This window comes from Chamaea fasciata, unplaced genomic scaffold, assembly GCF_029207755.1.
Source record: "Chamaea fasciata isolate MVZ Bird 193981 ecotype frontalis unplaced genomic scaffold, bChaFas1.0.hap1 SCAF_785, whole genome shotgun sequence".
NCBI lineage: Eukaryota > Metazoa > Chordata > Aves > Passeriformes > Sylviidae > Chamaea > Chamaea fasciata.
Window position 1 is genome coordinate 31,026 of NW_027094870.1, and position 16,499 is coordinate 47,524.

General features: G+C 56.5%; 2 protein-coding genes across 2 annotated transcripts in view; one reads left to right on the forward strand and one right to left on the reverse strand.

Moving 5' to 3' along the window:
* LOC136305916 (protein Wiz-like) overlaps positions 1–7,751 on the reverse strand; it is a 34,713-nt gene extending 26,962 nt beyond the window's left edge. The window contains 2 exon segments of the mRNA XM_066209240.1: positions 7,131–7,327; positions 7,387–7,751. Coding sequence (XP_066065337.1) covers positions 7,131–7,327; positions 7,387–7,751 — 562 coding nt within the window.
* A 6,077-nt stretch (positions 7,752–13,828) lies between these two features.
* LOC136305917 (adhesion G protein-coupled receptor E5-like) lies at positions 13,829–16,189 on the forward strand. The gene is made up of 4 exons (XM_066209241.1): positions 13,829–13,838; positions 14,232–14,278; positions 14,516–14,870; positions 15,779–16,189. Exons 1-4 carry the CDS (start codon positions 13,829–13,831, stop codon positions 15,952–15,954), a joined length of 588 nt encoding a protein of 195 aa, XP_066065338.1. The 3' UTR covers positions 15,955–16,189.
* Positions 16,190–16,499: the final 310 nt, after the last annotated feature.

A 16,499-nucleotide genomic window follows, 5' to 3' on the forward strand; every position in this document is an offset into this window, starting at 1 on the left:
AGAAAGTGAGGAGAAAACCAGGAGAAAACCAGGGGAAAACCAGGAGAAAACGAGGAGAAAACGAGGAAAAAAACAGGAGAAAACCAGGAGAAAATGAGGAGAAAACCAGGAGAAAACCAGGAGAAAACCAGGAGAAAATGAAAAGAAAACCAGGGGAAAATGAGAGAAAAACAGAGAAAGGGAGGAGAAAATGAGGAGAAAAGGAGAAAACCAGGAGAAAATCAAGAGAAAATGAGGAGAAAACGAGGAGAAGGTGAGGAGAAAATGAGGAAAAAACCAGCAGAAAACCAGGGGAAAATGAGGAGAAAATGAAGAGAAAGTGAGGAGAAAACGAAGAGAAAACCAAGAGAAAATGAGGAGAAAATGAGGAAGAAAACAGGAGAAAACCAGGAGAAAATGAGGAAGAAAACAGAGAAAGGGAAGAGAAAATGAGGAGAAAATGAGAGAAAAGCAGAGAAAGTGAGGGAAAAACCAGGAGAAAGTGAGAAGAAAACCGGAAGAAAACGTGGAGAAAACCAGGAGAAAACCAGGAGAAAGCGAGAGAAAAATAGAGAAAGTGAGAAGAAAATGAGGAGGAAACCCAGGAGAAAATGAGAAAAAAATGAGGAGAAAATGAGGAAAAAGAGGGAAAAAAACGAGGAGCAAATGAGGGAGAAGAGGCTGAGTTTGGGTGAGGAGGAGCCGGGAACATTCCCGGTTTTGGGGTCACCAAAAGCTGCCCAAATCTCCCCCCGAAAATCATCTTCTCTGAAAACAAATTCCCGTTTATTGTACTTTTCCCGCCCCAAAAACTGGGAATTAAAACAATTCCTGAGAAATAAAGATCCCAAAATCACCTTTTCCCGCCCCAAAAACTGGGAATCAAAACAATTCCTGAGAAATAAAGATCCCAAAATCACCTTTTCCTGCCCAAAAACTGGGAATTAAAACAATTCCTGAGAAATAAAGATCCCAAAATCACCTTTTCCCGCCCCAAAACCTGGGAATTAAAACAATTCCTGAGAAATAAAGATCCCAAAATCACCTTTTCCTGCCCAAAAAACTGGGAATTAAAACAATTCCTGAGAAATAAAGATCCCAAAATCACCTTTTCCCGCCCCAAAAACTGGGAATTAAAACAATTCCTGAGAAATAAAGGTCCCAAAATCACCTTTTCCCGCCCCAAAAACTGGGAATTAAAACAATTCCTGAGAAATAAAGATCCCAAAATCACCTTTTCCTGTCCAAAAACTGGGAATTAAAACAATTCCTGAGAAATAAAGATCCCAAAATCACCTTTTCCTGCCCAAAAAACTGGGAATTAAAACAATTCCTGAGAAATAAAGATCCCAAAATCACCTTTTCCCGCCCCAAAAACTGGGAATTAAAACAATTCCTGAGAAATAAAGATCCCAAAATCACCTTTTCCCGCCCCAAACCCCGGGATTTAAAACAATCCGGGAGAAATAAAGGCGGGTCCTGGAGCAGGGAAGGGGAAAATCGGGATACAGGGGAGGGAAGAGGCGCTAAAAGCCGGGAATTCTCGGCTCCGGGAGGGAAAATCGGGATACAGGGGAGGGAAGAGGCGCTAAAAGCCGGGAATTCTCGGCTCCGGGAGGATAAAGGCTCAGGAGGGAGCCGAGAAGGAGCTAAATTTACCCGGGAAGAGCCTAAAAATACCTGCAAGGTGCGGAAGGCAAACGGCCGGGGAATTACTGCGGCTGGAGCAGGATTCCTCCCCGCCGCGAGGGCGGACAACGGGGAGAGGATCCTAAACCTGCGGCTCAGCCCAAACCCGGAGCGAATCCCAAAGTCCCAGCAAATCCCAAACCCCAAACCCAGAGCAAATCCCAAACCTGGAGCAAATCCCAAACCCCAAACCCAGAGCAAATCCCAAACCTGGAGCAAATCCCAAACCCCACACCCAGAGCAAATCCCAAATCTGGAGCAAATCCCAAATCCCAAACCCAGAGCAAATCCTAAAGCCCCGAATCCAGAGAAAAGCTGAAATCCCAAATCCGGAGTAAATCCCAAACCTGGGGCAAATCCCAAATCTGGAGTAAATCCCAAACAGAGAGCAAATCCCAAATCCCAAACCTGGAGTAAATCCCAACTCCAGAGCAAACCTCAAATCCCAAACCTGGAGCAAATCCCAAACCCCAAACCCAGTGCAAATCCCAAACCTGGCGCAAATCCCAAACCTGGAGCAAATCCCAAATCCCAAATCCGGAGTAAATCCCAAACAGAGAGCAAATCCCAAACCCCAAATCCAGAGCAAATCCCAAACCTGGAGCAAATCCTAAAGCCCTGAATCCAGAGAAAAGCTGAAATCCCAAATCCGGAGTAAATCCCAAACCTGGAGCAAATCCCAAATCCAGAGCAAACCTCAAATCCGGAGTAAATCCCAAATCCCAAACACGGAGCAAATCCTGGATCTGGAGTAAATTCCAAATCCAGAGTAACTCCCAAAGGCGGAGTAAATCCCAAACCTGGAGTAAATCCCAAATCCCAAAGCCGGAGTAACTCCCAAATCCAAAGCAAACCCAAAAATCCCAAATCCAAAGCAAATCCCAAACCTTGAGTAAATCCCAAACCCGGAGCAAATCCCGGGTTTTAATCCCAGGTGCTCCAGCCACCTTTGGTTTTTAGGGATTTTCCATGGGCAGCATCCCAAAAATGGATGTTCTCGTCCCAAAAACCCAGCTCTCTTCCCAAAATTCCAGCTCTCTTCCCAAAAACCCAGCTCTCATCCCAAAAACCCAGCTCTCTTCCCAAAAACCCAGCTCTCATCCCAAAAACCCAGCTCTCTTCCCAAAATTCCAGCTCCCATCCCAAAAACCCAGCTCCCATCCCAAAAACCCAGCTCTCTTCCCAAAAACCCAGCTCTCTTCCCAAAATTCCAGCTCCCATCCCAAAAACCCAGCTCTTGGGGACGCTCTCATCCCAAAACTCGGTATCGTGTCGAAGCTGCCGGGTTTTCCCGACTTCTCCCGATTCTCCAGCGACTTTTCCCGATTTTCCGGCGACCTTTCCGGCGGCTTTCCCAATTTCTCCCTCAGCCTGGAACTCCCAGGACCCCGGCACACCCAAAAGCCGCTGCTTTCCCCTCGCTTTTCCCCGTTTTTCCCGAGAAAAGACGACCCCAACCCGCATTTTCCCCTCCCGATTCCACCCGGGGGCTGAGTGGATTTCAGGAACGTTTTTTTCCCCCCCAATAAAAAATTCCCATTTTTTTTCCGGTTTTTCCTGGGATAAACCCACGGGAACGGCTCCAAAAGCCCCAAATCTCCTCTTTCGGGGCTGGTTGTTTTTCCTCCTCTGACACCAAGCAAAGAACCCGGAGCAATTGGAATTCTCTCCTCCTCCAGGCCAGGGCTGAGGATCCCACACATTCCAGGGCGCATCCTCCTCCTCCTCCAGGTCACGGCCACGTTCCCAAGCTCCCGGAATTTTTTTTGGAATTTTTTTCCCTCGTTTGGCTCCTTTTTTTTTTTTTACCATTTCCCCCAAGTTTTCCCTCGTTGTTTTTTTTTTCCCCGGATTTTTTTTGTCCCCAAGCGGGAGGGGGGAAGCCCCAAACGCGACCCCAAACCATTTTTGGGAATTTTCCCGTGGAAGCTGGAGCCGGTTTGACCCGAACTTGGCTTTTTTCTCCCCATTCTGGATCAATCCCGAGCTGCTCCGAGAATCCCGAAATTCCTGCGCCGGGGGATGTTTGGGATCCTCGGGAATTCGGGGCTCTGGGGTCCCAAAGCGGCTCCAGATGGTCCAGGACGATCCCAAAGGTGATCCAGGAGGTCTGGGATGATCCCAAAGCTGCTCCAGAGGTGCTGGATGATCCCAAAAGTGATCCAGGAGGATCCCAAAGATGATCCAGGATGATCCCAAAGGTGATCCAAGGGACCGGGATGATCCCAAAGGTGATCCAGGAGGATCCCAAAGGTGATCCAAGGGACCGGGATGATCCCAAAGGTGATCCAGGATGATCCCAAAGCCGCTCCAGAGGTGCTGGATGATCCCAAAAGTGATCCAGGAGGATCCCAAAGGTGATCCAAGGGACCGGGATGATCCCAAAGGTGATCCAGGATGATCCCAAAGCCGCTCCAGAGGTGCTGGATGATCCCAAAAGTGATCCAGGAGGATCCCAAAGGTGATCCAAGAAGTCCAGGAGGATCCCAAAGGTGATCCAAGGGACCAGGATGATCCCGAAAGTGATCCAGGGTGATCCCAAAGGTGATCCAAGGGACCGGGGTGATCCCAAAGGTGATCCAGGATGATCCCAAAACTGCTCCAAGGGGCTGGGACGATCCCGGAGACGATCCGAGGCGTTCCAGGGTGATCCCAAAGGTGATCCAAGCAGCTCGGGGACGACCCCAAAGGTGACCCAGGACGATCCCAAGGCCGCTCCGGGGGGCCGGGACGATTCCAGAGATGATCCAAAGGGTTCCAGGACGATCCCAAAGGAAAGGCTCGAGGTCCGGGATGATCCCAAAGCTGCTTTAAGGGACCGGGATGATCCCCAAGATGACCCACGAGGTCCCGAGGGGCTGCGAGGATTCCAAAGCCGCTCCAAGGGCTTCCAGGACGATCCGAGGTGAGCCAGGAGGTGCTGGACCATCCCAGAGCGGCTCCGAGGGGTTCCCCGTGCAGAGCCTGCCCTGCCCAGCGCCCGGCTTGGGGCTTCTCCTGGACACACCTGGAGCCCCCCCGCACACCTGGACACACCTGGAGCCCCCCCGCACACCTGGACACACCTGGAGCCCCCCCGCACACCTGGACACACCTGGAGCCCCACCCTGCACACCTGGATCCACCTGGAGCCCCACCCGCACACCTGGAGCCCCCTACAGCCCCACCCTGCACACCTGGATCCACCTGGAGCCCCACCCTGCACACCTGGACACACCTGGAGCCCCCCCGCACACCTGGACACACCTGGAGCCCCCCCCCCGCACACCTGGACACACCTGGAGCCCCCCCCCCGCACACCTGGAGCCCCCTACAGCCCCACCCTGCACACCTGGACACACCTGGAGCCCCACCCTGCACACCTGGACACACCTGGAGCCCCCCCCCCCGCACACCTGGACACACCTGGAGCCCCCCCCCCGCACACCTGGACACACCTGGAGCCCCCCCGCACACCTGGACACACCTGGAGCCCCCCCTCCGCACACCTGGACACACCTGGAGCCCCCCCGCACACCTGGACACACCTGGAGCCCCCCCCCCCGCACACCTGGACACACCTGGAGCCCCCCCGCACACCTGGAACCCCCTACAGCCCCACCCTGCACACCTGAATACACCTGGAGCCCCTCATAGAGCCCCGCCTCCCCGCACACCTGGATCCACCTGGACCCCCCCAACAGCCCCACCCTGCACACCTGGATCCACTCACAGACCCCCCCCATGCACACCTGGATCCACCTGGACCCACCACAGACCCCCCCCTTACCTGTCCCAGACTCCTGGGACCCCTCCCAGACACCGAGACCCTCCCTCAACTCAGCTCCCCTCACCTGGATCCCCTCACAACCCCCCCCACCATGGTTCCCTCACCTGGATCCCCTCACGGACCCCTCACATTCCCCACCTCACCTGGATCCCCTCACGGTCCCCTCACGGTCCCCTCCTCACCTGGATCCCCTCACGGTCCCCTCATGGACCCTCCTCACCTGGATCCCCTCCCGGACCCCTCACGGTCCCCTCCTCACCTGGATCCCCTCACGATCCCCTCATGGATCCTCCTCCCGGTTCTCCCCTCACGGTCCCCCCGTTCCCGTGTCCCCTCACAGATCCTCCTCACGGTCCCCTCACGGTTCCCCCGTCACCTGGATCCCCTCACGGTGACCCCGTTCCCGTGTCCCCTCACGATCCCCTCACAATCCCCTCACGGACCCCTCCTCAAGTGGATCCCCACACGATCCCCTCCTCACCGTGTCCCCTCACGGACCCCTCATGGTTCCCCCCTCACCCGTGTCCCCTCACGGACGTCTCCGGACCCCCGGATCCCCTCACGGATCCTCCTCACGATCCCCTCACGATCTCCTCACGGACCCCTCCTCACCGTGTCCCCTCACGGATCCTCCTCACGGACCCCTCACGGATCCTCCTCACCTGGATCCCTCCTCACGATCCCCTCACGGACCCTCCTCACCTGGATCCCCTCACGGATCCCTCACGATCCCCTCACGGACCCTCCTCACCTGGATCCCCTCACGGACCCCTCACGATCCCCTCACGGACCCCTCCTCACCGTGTCCCCTCACGGATCCTCCTCACGGTGACGCTGTTCCGGTGTCCCCTCACGGATCCTCCTCACTGTCCCCTCACGGACCCCTCACGGACCCCTCCTCACCTGGATCCCCTCACGGTCCCCTCACGGACCCCTCCTCACGATCTCCTCACGGACCCCTCCTCACCTGGATCCCCTCACGGTCCCCTCACGGATCCTCCTCACCCGTGTCCCCTCACGATCCCCTCACGGACCCTCCTCACCCGGATCCCCTCACGATCCCCTCACGGACCCTCCTCACCCGTGTCCCCTCACGGTCCCCTCACGGACCCTCCTCACCCGGATCCCCTCACGATCCCCTCACGGACCCTCCTCACCCGGATCCCCTCACGATCCCCTCACGGACCCTCCTCACCCGGATCCCCTCACGACCCCCTCACGGACCCCTCCTCACCCGGATCCCCTCACGATCCCCTCACGGACCCTCCTCACCCGGATCCCCTCACGATCCCCTCACGGACCCCTCCTCACCCGGATCCCCTCACGATCCCCTCACGGATCCTCCTCACCCGGATCCCCTCACGATCCCCTCACGGACCCTCCTCACCCGGATCCCCTCACGGACCCCGCCGGAGCCCGCCCGTCACGGTCCCGCCGTCCCCTGGATGCCCCCGCGGTGCCCTCGGCCGCCACGGCCGCCGCACCCCGTCCCCGGGAGCCGCCGCGGCCCGGCCGCGCTCCCCCCCGCCGTCCCCGGTGTCCCCGCGTGCCCCCCTCCGCCTTTCAGCACCCGGGACGGGGCCGGTACGAGGGGGTCGGGGGGGTGTCAGCGCCTCCTCCGCTCCGCCCCCGACCCCCGGCCCGGCTCCCGGTGCCCTCCCGGCCCGCCGGGCCCCCCGGCCCGGGCACTCACCGCACCGGCCCCCCGGGGCCGCGCCCGCGGAGCTGCTCCCGCTCAGCGACACCGCCGCCCCGCGCCCGGCCGGGGCCCGCTCCGCCGCCGCCGCCGCGCCGGGGCCATGCCGCCCTGAAGAGCCGCCCCGGAGCTCCGCCCGCCGCCGCTGTCGGTTCCGCTCCCGCTCCCGGTTCCGCTCCCGGTCCCGGTCCTGCCTGCGCCGCTCCGGCCGCTCCCCCGCCCCCCTCCCGCCGGCGGGGCCTGACTACGTCACGCCGCGCGCGACCGCCGGGCCGCCGCCGACATCTTGAGGGGGGGGGCGGCGGCGGCGAACGGGGGCCCGGCGGGGGTGAGGGGCCCGGGGAGGGAGCGGGGCCCGGCGGGGAAGCGGGAGGAGCCGCCGCCGCCGCCGCCGCCGCCATGTTGGGGCCGCCCCCCGTCCCCCCGCGCCCGCCCCGCCGGAGCCGCCGCCGCCGCCCTCGGCCGGCGGCGCGCCGCGATGACGTCAGCGGAGGGAGCGCGCCGCCATGTTGAGAGTGGCGGAGGGAGGGGGGTCGTGTGGCCCGGACCTTCCGGGTGGGAGGGGGAGCGGCGCGGTCGTGACGTCTTCGGAGCGCGACGGCGCCGCCGCGCCGCCATGTTGGGGGTGTGAGGGGAAGGTCGGGGCCGGGGCGGAGCGAGGGGACGGCGGGACCTGGCACTGTCCCCAGAGTGTCCCCAAGGTGTCCCCAGAGTGTCCCCAAAGGGATCTGAGGGGACGGCGGGACCTGGCACTGTCCCCAGAGTGACCCCAGTGTCCCCAGAGTGTCCCCAGTGTCCCCAGAGTGTCCCCAAAGGGACCTGAGGGGACGGCGGGACCTGGCACTGTCCCCAAAGTGTCCCCAAAGGGATCTGAGGGGACGGCGGGACCTGGCACTGTCCCCAGAGTGTCCCCAAAGGGACACCGGGCCCTGTCACTGTCCCCAGTGTCCCCAAACTGTCCCTAAAGCGACCCCAGCATCCGTCCCTCTCCCCCAAGCCCCTGAAATGTCCCCAAACTCCCCCCAAAAAACGTCCCTAAACCTCCCAAAATTGTCCCCAGTGCCCCCCCCCCCCCAAAATGGGGCACTGGGGACACCAAGGGGACACCAAGAGCCACCGGGGCCACCCCAGGAGGAGCCAAGGCCACCAAGGGTCACCAACGGCCACCACGAGGCCGCCAAAGCGACCGGGAGCGCGCCCGTGGCCACGCCCCCTCCTCAAAGCCACGCCCACAAGGGGCTTAATAAATAACCGCGCCCATCTAGGCCACGCCCAACGCAGACCACGCCCCGCTGCGGCCACGCCCACCACGCGCGATGGGAACCGCCGGGAGCCTCGGTGAGAGCGGGACCCTCCCCAAAATATCCCCAAATCCCCCCCAAAATATCCCCAAACCCCCCAAAAACATCCCAAAAGCCGCCCCGGGACCCCCCAAAACCCGCACGGGGAGGGACCCCCAAAAAAAACCCCAAAACGCCCCAAAAACCGCCCCGGAACCTCCCGAAACCAAGTGGAAACTATCCGAAAATAGCCAAAAAACCCCCAAACACCCCAAAAAACGGCCCCGGGACCCCCCAAAACACCCAGAAAACCCCAAAATCCCCTAAAAAAAAAACCAAAATGGGCAAAAACCTTCCCGGGATGGGACCCCCCCCCAAAATACCCCAAAAAATGCTCCGGGACTCCCCCGAAAACCCAAAAGTCTCCCAAAATTCCCCCCAAAAAACCCCCGAAAATCCCCTAAAATGAGCCCCAAGAACCCCAAAATCATCCGCGGGACGCCCCTAAAAACCACCCCGGGACGGGATACCCCAAAAACCCCCCAGAGACCCCAAAAGCCGCCCCGGGAGCGCCCCAAAATTCCGGTTGGAAAAAAGGGAAAAAAAATCCCGTTGAAAAGATTCCGAAAATTCAATTTGAAAAGCCCCAAAAATCCCAAATCCCACAAAATCCCCCCAAAATCCCATTTGAAAAAACCCCCAAAAGTCGCTTTAATAAAATAAATAAACAACAAAAGCCACCCGGGGATGGGACCCCCACCCAAAAAAAAAAACCAAACTCCAAAAATCCCCGAAAAACCGGGAAAAAAATCCCCCCACCCAAAAAAACCCCACCCGGGACCCCCAAATCCCTCCAAACCTCCCCCAAAACCCCCCAAGTCCCCCCCCCAAAAAAACCCCAAAAACCGCCCTGGGCACCTCAAACCCAAAATCTCCCTAAAAAAACCCCCAAATCACCCCCAAACCCCCCAAATTTCCCCCAAACAATCCCAAAATCTCCCCAAAAACCCACCCGGGACCCCCAAACCCTCCCCCTAAAAAAACCCCAAAAACCGCCCTGGGCACCCCAAACCCAAAAATCTCCCTAAAACCCCCCAAAATCTCCCCAAAAACCCCAAAATCTCCCCAAAACCCACCCGGGACCCCCAAATCCTTCCCCAAAACCCCCCTGGGCACCCCAAACCCCAAAATCTCCCCAAAAAAACCCCAAATCTCCCCAAAACCCCCAAAATCTCCCCCCAAAATCCCAAAATCTCCCCAAAAAATCCCAAATCTCCCCCAAACCCCCAAATCTCCCCCAAACCCCACCCGGGACCCCCAAATCCCCCCCCAAAAAAACCCCCAAACCCGCCCTGGGCACCTAAAACCCCCAAAATCTCCCTAAACCCCCCCCAAAATCTCCCCCAAAAATCCCAAAATCTCCCCCAAACCCCACCCGGGATCCCCCAAATCCCCCCCAAAAAATCCCAAAACCGCCCTGGGCACCTAAAACCCCAAAATCTCCTTAAACCCCCCCAAAATCTCCCCAAAAATTCCCAAAATTCCCCAAAAACCCACCCGGGACCCCCAAATCCCCCCCAAAAAATCCCAAAATCTCCCAAAAAATCCCAAATCCTCCCCAAAAAATCCCCAAATCTCCCAAAAAATCCCAAATCCTCTCCAAAAAATCCAAAAATCTCCCAAAAAATCCCAAAATCTCCCCCAAAAAATCCCAAAATCTCCCCCAAAAACCCCCCCAAATCCCCCCCAAACCCCCCCGCGACCCCTCCCCGTGCCTCAGTTTCCCCCGATTTTTTCTCGGGGGGAGGGGGGGGGAGAGTCCGGGACCCCTCCCCCCCCCCCAAAATCCTCCCCCACCCCCCCCTCGACCCCTCCCCCCAAATTTTTGGGGGTCACCCCCCCCCCTCGCCCCTCCCCCCCCCGCGCGTTCCTTTCCCACGCTCGGAAGGGGAAGTGGGGGGAGGGGCGGCGCCGGGAGGAACTGGGGGGAGGGGGGTTCTGACGTCACGCCCTCCCCCCCAAAATTTGGGGGTGCGGGGACACCCCCCCCCTCCCCCAAAGTTAGGCCGTGACGTCACGAGCTCTAAATTTGGGGGGGGAGGGGCGATATCAACAGATCGAGGGTGGGGGAGGGGCGCGCTCCCGGTTTGAACTGGGAACGGGGGGGGGGGGGGGGAGTCGGGGGTGCCCCTCCCCCACCCCCCAAATTTCACACCCCCTCCCCCACCCCCTCCGCTTCCGCCCCTCCCCCCCCCAGGGCTGCTCTGCTTCGTCCTGGGCGCCCTCCGCCCCTCCCCCCCCCGCGGCCGGTGAGAATTGGGGGGGATTTTGGGGGTTTTTGGGGGGGATTTGGGGGTTTGGGGTGGATTTTGGGGTTTTGGGGCAGATTTTGGGGTTTGGGGGGGAGGTTGGGGGTTTGGGGTTTTTTTGGGGGGAGATTTTGGGGTTTTTGGGGGGTTTGGAGTTTTGGGGGGAGGATTTGGGGTTTTGGGGGAGATTTGGGGTTTTTGGGGGGTTTGGGGGTTGTTTGGGGGGGGTTGGGGTTTTTTGGGGGGGGTTGAAGGTGGATTTGGGGGAGATTTTGGGGTTTGGGGGGCAGGTTTGGGGTTTTGGGGTTTTTTGGGTGGAGATTTTGGGGGTTTTTGGGGGAATTTGGGGTTTTTTAGGGGTGGATTTTGGGGTTTTGGGGGGATTTGGGGGTAGATTTGGGGGTATTTTTGGGTGGGATTTTGGGGGTATTTTTGGGGGTGGATTTTGGGGTATTTTTGGGGGTGGATTTTGGGGGTATTTTAGGGGTGGATTTGGGGTGTTGTTTGGGGTGGATTTTGGGGTATTTTTGGGTGGGATTTTGGGGTATTTTTGGGTGGGATTTTGGGGTATTTTTGGGGTGGATTTTGGGGTATTTTTGGGTGGGATTTTGGGGTATTTTTGGGTGGGATTTTGGGGTATTTTTGGGGGTGGATTTTGGGGGTATTTTTGGGGGTGTATTTTGGGGTATTTTTGGGGTGGGATTTTGGGGTATTTTTGGGGTGTATTTTGGGGTATTTTTGGGGTGGGATTTTGGGGGTATTTTTGGGGTGTATTTTGGGGGTATTTTTGGGTGGGATTTTGGGGGTATTTTTGGGGGTGGATTTTGGGATATTTTGGGTGGGATTTTGGGGTATTTTTGGGGTGGATTTTGGGGTATTTTTGGGGTGGGATTTTGGGGTATTTTTGGGGGTGGATTTGGGGGTGTTTTTGGGTGGGATTTTGGGGTATTTTTGGGGTGGATTTGGGGTATTTTTGGGGTGGATTTTGGGATATTTTGGGTGGGATTTTGGGGTATTTTTGGGGTGGATTTTGGGGTATTTTTGGGGTGGATTTTGGGGTGTTTTTGGGTGGATTTTGGGGTATGTTTGGGGGTGGATTTTGGGGGTATTTTGGAGTGGGATTTGGGGTGTTTTTGGGTGGATTTTGGGGTATTTTTGGGTGGGATTTTGGGGTATTTTGTGGGTGGATTTTGGGGGTATTTTTGGGTGGGATTTTGGGGGTATTGTTGGGGGGATTTTGGGGTATTGTTGGGGTGGATTTTGGGATATTTTGGGTGGGATTTTGGGGTATTTTTGGGTGGATTTTGGGGGTATTTTTGGGTGGATTTTGGGGGTATTTTGGGGTGGATTTTGGGGGTATTTTTGGGTGGGATTTGGGGGTATTTTGGGGGTGGGATTTTGGGGTGTTTTTGGGGTGGATTTTGGGGTATTTTTGGGGTGGATTTTGGGGTATTTTGGGTGGGATTTTGGGGTATTTTTGGGTGGGATTTTGGGGTATTTTTGGGGTGGATTTTGAGATATTTTGGGTGGGGATGTTGGGTGGGATTTTGGGGTGTTTTTGGGGTGGATGTTGGGGGTATGTTTGGATGGGATTTTGGGGTATTTTTGGGTGGGGATTTTGGGGTATTTTTGGGTGGATTTTGGGGTATTTTTGGGAGTGTATTTTGGGGTATTTTTGGGGTGGGATTTTGGGGTATTGTTGGGGTGTATTTTGGGGTATTTTTGGGTGGGATTTTGGGGTATTTTTGGGGTGGATTTTGGGGTATTTTGGGGTGGGATTTTGGGGTATTTTGGGGGTGGATTTTGGGGTATTTGTGGGTGGGATGTTGGGGGTATTTTTGGGTGGGATTGTGGGGTATTTTTGGGGTGGATTTTGGGGTATTTTTGGGTGGGATTTGGGGGTATTTTTGGGTGGATTTTGGGGGTGTTTTTGGGGGTGGATTTTGGGGTATTTTTGGGGGTGGATTTGGGGGGTATTTTGGGGTGGGAGGTTTTGGGGTATTTTTGGGTGGATTTTGGGGTATTTTGGGGTGGATTTTGAGATATTTTGGGTGGGATTTTGGGTGGGATTTTGGGGTATTTTTGGGGTGTATTTTGGGGTATTTTTGGGTGGGATTTTGGGGTATTTTGGGTGGATTTTGGGGTATTTTTGGGGTGTATTTTGGGGTATTTTTGGGTGGGATTTTGGGGGTATTATTTGGGGTGTATTTTGGGGTATTTTTGGGTGGGATTTTGGGGTATTTTTGGGGTGTATTTTGGGGGTAGTTTTGGGTGGGGATTTTGGGGTATTTTTGGGGTGGATTTTTGGGGTATTTTTGGGGTGGGATTTGGGGGTATTTGTGGGTGGGGATTGGGGTATTTTTGGGGGTGGATTTTGGGGTATTTTGGGTGGGATTTGGGGGTATTTTTGGGTGGATTTTGGGGGTATTTTTGGGGTGGGATTTTGGGGTGTTTTTGGGGTGGATTTTGGGGTATTTTTGGGTGGGATTTTGGGGTGTTTTTGGGTGGATTTTGGGGGTATTTTTGGGTGGGATTTTGGGGTATTTTTGGGGGTGGATTTTGGGGTATTTTTGGGTGGATTTGGGGGGTATTTTTGGGTGGGATTTTGGGGGTGTTTTTGGGGTGGATTGTGGGGTATTTTTGGGGTGGGATTTTGGGGGTATTGTTTGGGTGGATTTTGGGGTATTTTTGGGGGTGGATTTGGGGGTATTTTTGGGGTGGATTTTGGGGTATTTTTGGGTGGATTTGGGGGTATTGTTGGGTGGGATTTTGGGGTTTTTGGGGGTGGATTTTGGGGTATTGTTGGGTGGATTTGGGGGGTATTTTGGGTGGGGTTTTGGGGGTGTTTTGGGTGGGATTTTGGGGGATTTTTGGGGTGGATTTGGGGTATTTTGGGTGGGATTTGGGGGTATTTTTGGGGTGGGATTTGGGGGTATTTTTGGGTGGGATTTTGGGCTATTTTTGGGTGGATTTTGGGGTATTTTTGGGTGGGATTTTGGGGTATTGTGGGGGGGGTTTTGGGGTATTTTTGGGGGTGGATTTTGGGGTATTTGTGGGGTGGGATTTTGGGGTATTTTTGGTGGATTTTGGGGTATTTTGGGTGTGGATGTTGGGGGGTATGTTTGGGTGGATTTGGGGGTATTTTTGGGTGGGATGTTGGGGTATTTTTGGGTGGGATTTTGGGGTATTTGTGGTGGGATTTTGGGGTATTTTTGGGTGGGATTTTGGGGTATTTTTGGGGTGGAGTTTTGGGGGTATTTTTGGGTGGGATTTTGGGGGTTTTTTGGGTGGGATTTTGGGGTATTTTTGGGGGTGGATTTGGGGTATTTTTGGGGTGGGATGTTTGGGGTGTTTTGGGGTGGATTTTGGGGTATTTTTGGGTGGATTTTGGGGTATTTTTGGGTGGGATTTGGGGTTTTTTCGGCCTCTGTGACCCCGCAGCCCCCCCAGGACAGGAGCCGTGCCTCCCCCCTGAACTCGTCGCACTGTCACTGCCCCCCGGGTTCGAGGGACCCCCTGGGACCAGCAAACAACCCCTGGGACCGGCAGTGCGAGGGTAACTGGGAGCACTGGGAGGGGACTGGGAGGGACTGGGGTGGACACTGGGAGGGACTGGGAGGGGATTGGGTGGCACTGGGGGGGACTGGGATGGACTGGGATGGGACGGGGGGCACCAGGGGGAGGAACCAGCGCTGAATTTTGGGGTCCCCCCCTCCCCATGGGTGGATTTTGGGTTGGGGGATGTTCCCCAATTTTGGGGTCCCCAAATGACCCTCCCCCCCCCCTCCCCCAGACATCAACGAGTGTTTGGAGGGGCCCCCCCGCTGCCCCCCCCTTCCAGAGCTGCAACAACACCGAGGGGGGCTTCAGCTGTGTCTGCAACTCGGGGTACCGGCCCCGGAGCCCCCCCAAAAACGGGAGCCCCGAAAATGGCACCGGGAGCCCCAAAAACGGCTCCGGGACCCCCGAAAATGGCAACGGGACCCCAGAAAACGGCGCCGGGAGCCCCAAAAACGCTCCGGGACCGCCCGAAAATGGCAACGGGGACCCAGAAAACGGCACCGGGAGCCCCAAAAACGGCGCCGGGACCCGCAAAAACTGGACCAGGATCCCCGGAAAAATGACCCACCCCCCGATCGATTGTGAAGGTCAGAGACCCCTCCCCAAAACCCCCCCAAACCTCCCCAGAAAATCCCCCCAAAATCCCCTCGGAGACCCCGAAATCCCCCCAAAAATCCCCCCTGAACCCCCCAGAAATTCCCCCCAAAAGCCTCTCAGAGACCCCGGAACTCCCCCCAAAATGCCTCCCCAGAGACCCCCAAAATCCCGCCCCCAAACCCCAAAATTCCCACCCCAAAAATCCCACCCTGAGCCCCCTCCAAAGAAATCCCAAATCCCCTCTCAGAGACCCCAAAATCCCCCCAAAAATCCCCAAAATTCCCCCCAAAATCCCCCCAAAATCCTCCCAGAGACCCCAAATCCCCCCAAAAATCCGCCAACAATCCCCCCAAGTTCCCCCCAAATTCCCCCCAAAATCCCCCAAATTCCCCAAAAATCCCCCCCCCAAATCCCCCCAAATTCCCCCAAAAATCCCCCCCCCAAAATCCCCCCAAAATTCCCCCCCAAAAAATTCCCCAAAATTCCCCCCAAATCCCCCAAAATCCCCCCCAAATCCCCCCCAGTCCCCCCCAGTCCATCCAGTGCTCCCAGTTCCCCCCACCCCCTCCGAAGCCCCTCCGCCCCCCTCCTGGGGCTGGGGGGGCTCCCCCAATTTTTGGGTGGGTCTCCCCCAGTTCTGGGGGTCTCTCCCCATTTTGGGGGTCTCTCCCCAATTTTGGGGGGTTTCTCTCTCCAATTTTTTTTGGGGGGGGGGGAGTTCTCCTCAATTTTTGGGAGATTTTTCCCTAATTTTTGGGAGATTTCTCCCCAATTTTTTGGAGTTTCTCCCCAATTTTGTGGGTCTCTCCCCAATTTTGGGGGTCTCTCCCCAATTTTTTGGGAGTTTCTCCCCAATTTTGGGGGTTTTCTCCCCCCCTGACCCCCTCCCTCCCCCCAGACGTGGACGAGTGCGCCGAGGGGGGGGAGGGGCGCTGCGGGGGGGGCTCCGTCTGCCTCAACACCCCCGGGAGCTTCGAGTGCCACTGTCCCCCCCCCGGGAGGGGGACCCCGGGCCCGGTGGGGTGTCCAGGTGAGAGACCCCTCCCCGAATTAATCCCAAAACCCCCCCCCTAAAAAACCCCCCGAAAATCTCCCCAAAAATCAGCCCGAAAATTGCCCCAAAAATCAAAAAAATCCCCCCTCCCCAATCACCCCCAAAACCGGCCCAAAAATCCGAAAAATCACCCCAAAAATCGCCCCAAAAATCACCCCCCAAACGGCCCAAAAATCCCCAAAAATCGCTCGAAAAATTTCCCGAAAAATCACCCCAAAAACGGCCCCAAAAATCTCAATAATCGCCCCCCAAAATCGCCCCCAAAAATCAGCCCGAAAATTGGCCCAAAAATCAACAAAAAATCCCCTCCCCAATCACCCCAAAACCGGCCCAAAAATCCGAAAAATCACCCCAAAAATCGCCCCAAAAATCACCCCCAAAAACGGCCCAAAAATCCCCAAAATCACCCCAATAATCACCCCCAAAATCGCCCCAAAAATCACCCCAAAAACGGCCCAAAAATCCCCAAAAATTGCCCCAAAAATCGCCCCAAAAATCACCCCAAATTGCCCCGAAAAATTCCCCAAAAATCAGCCCGGAAATCACAAAATTCCCCCAAAATTCC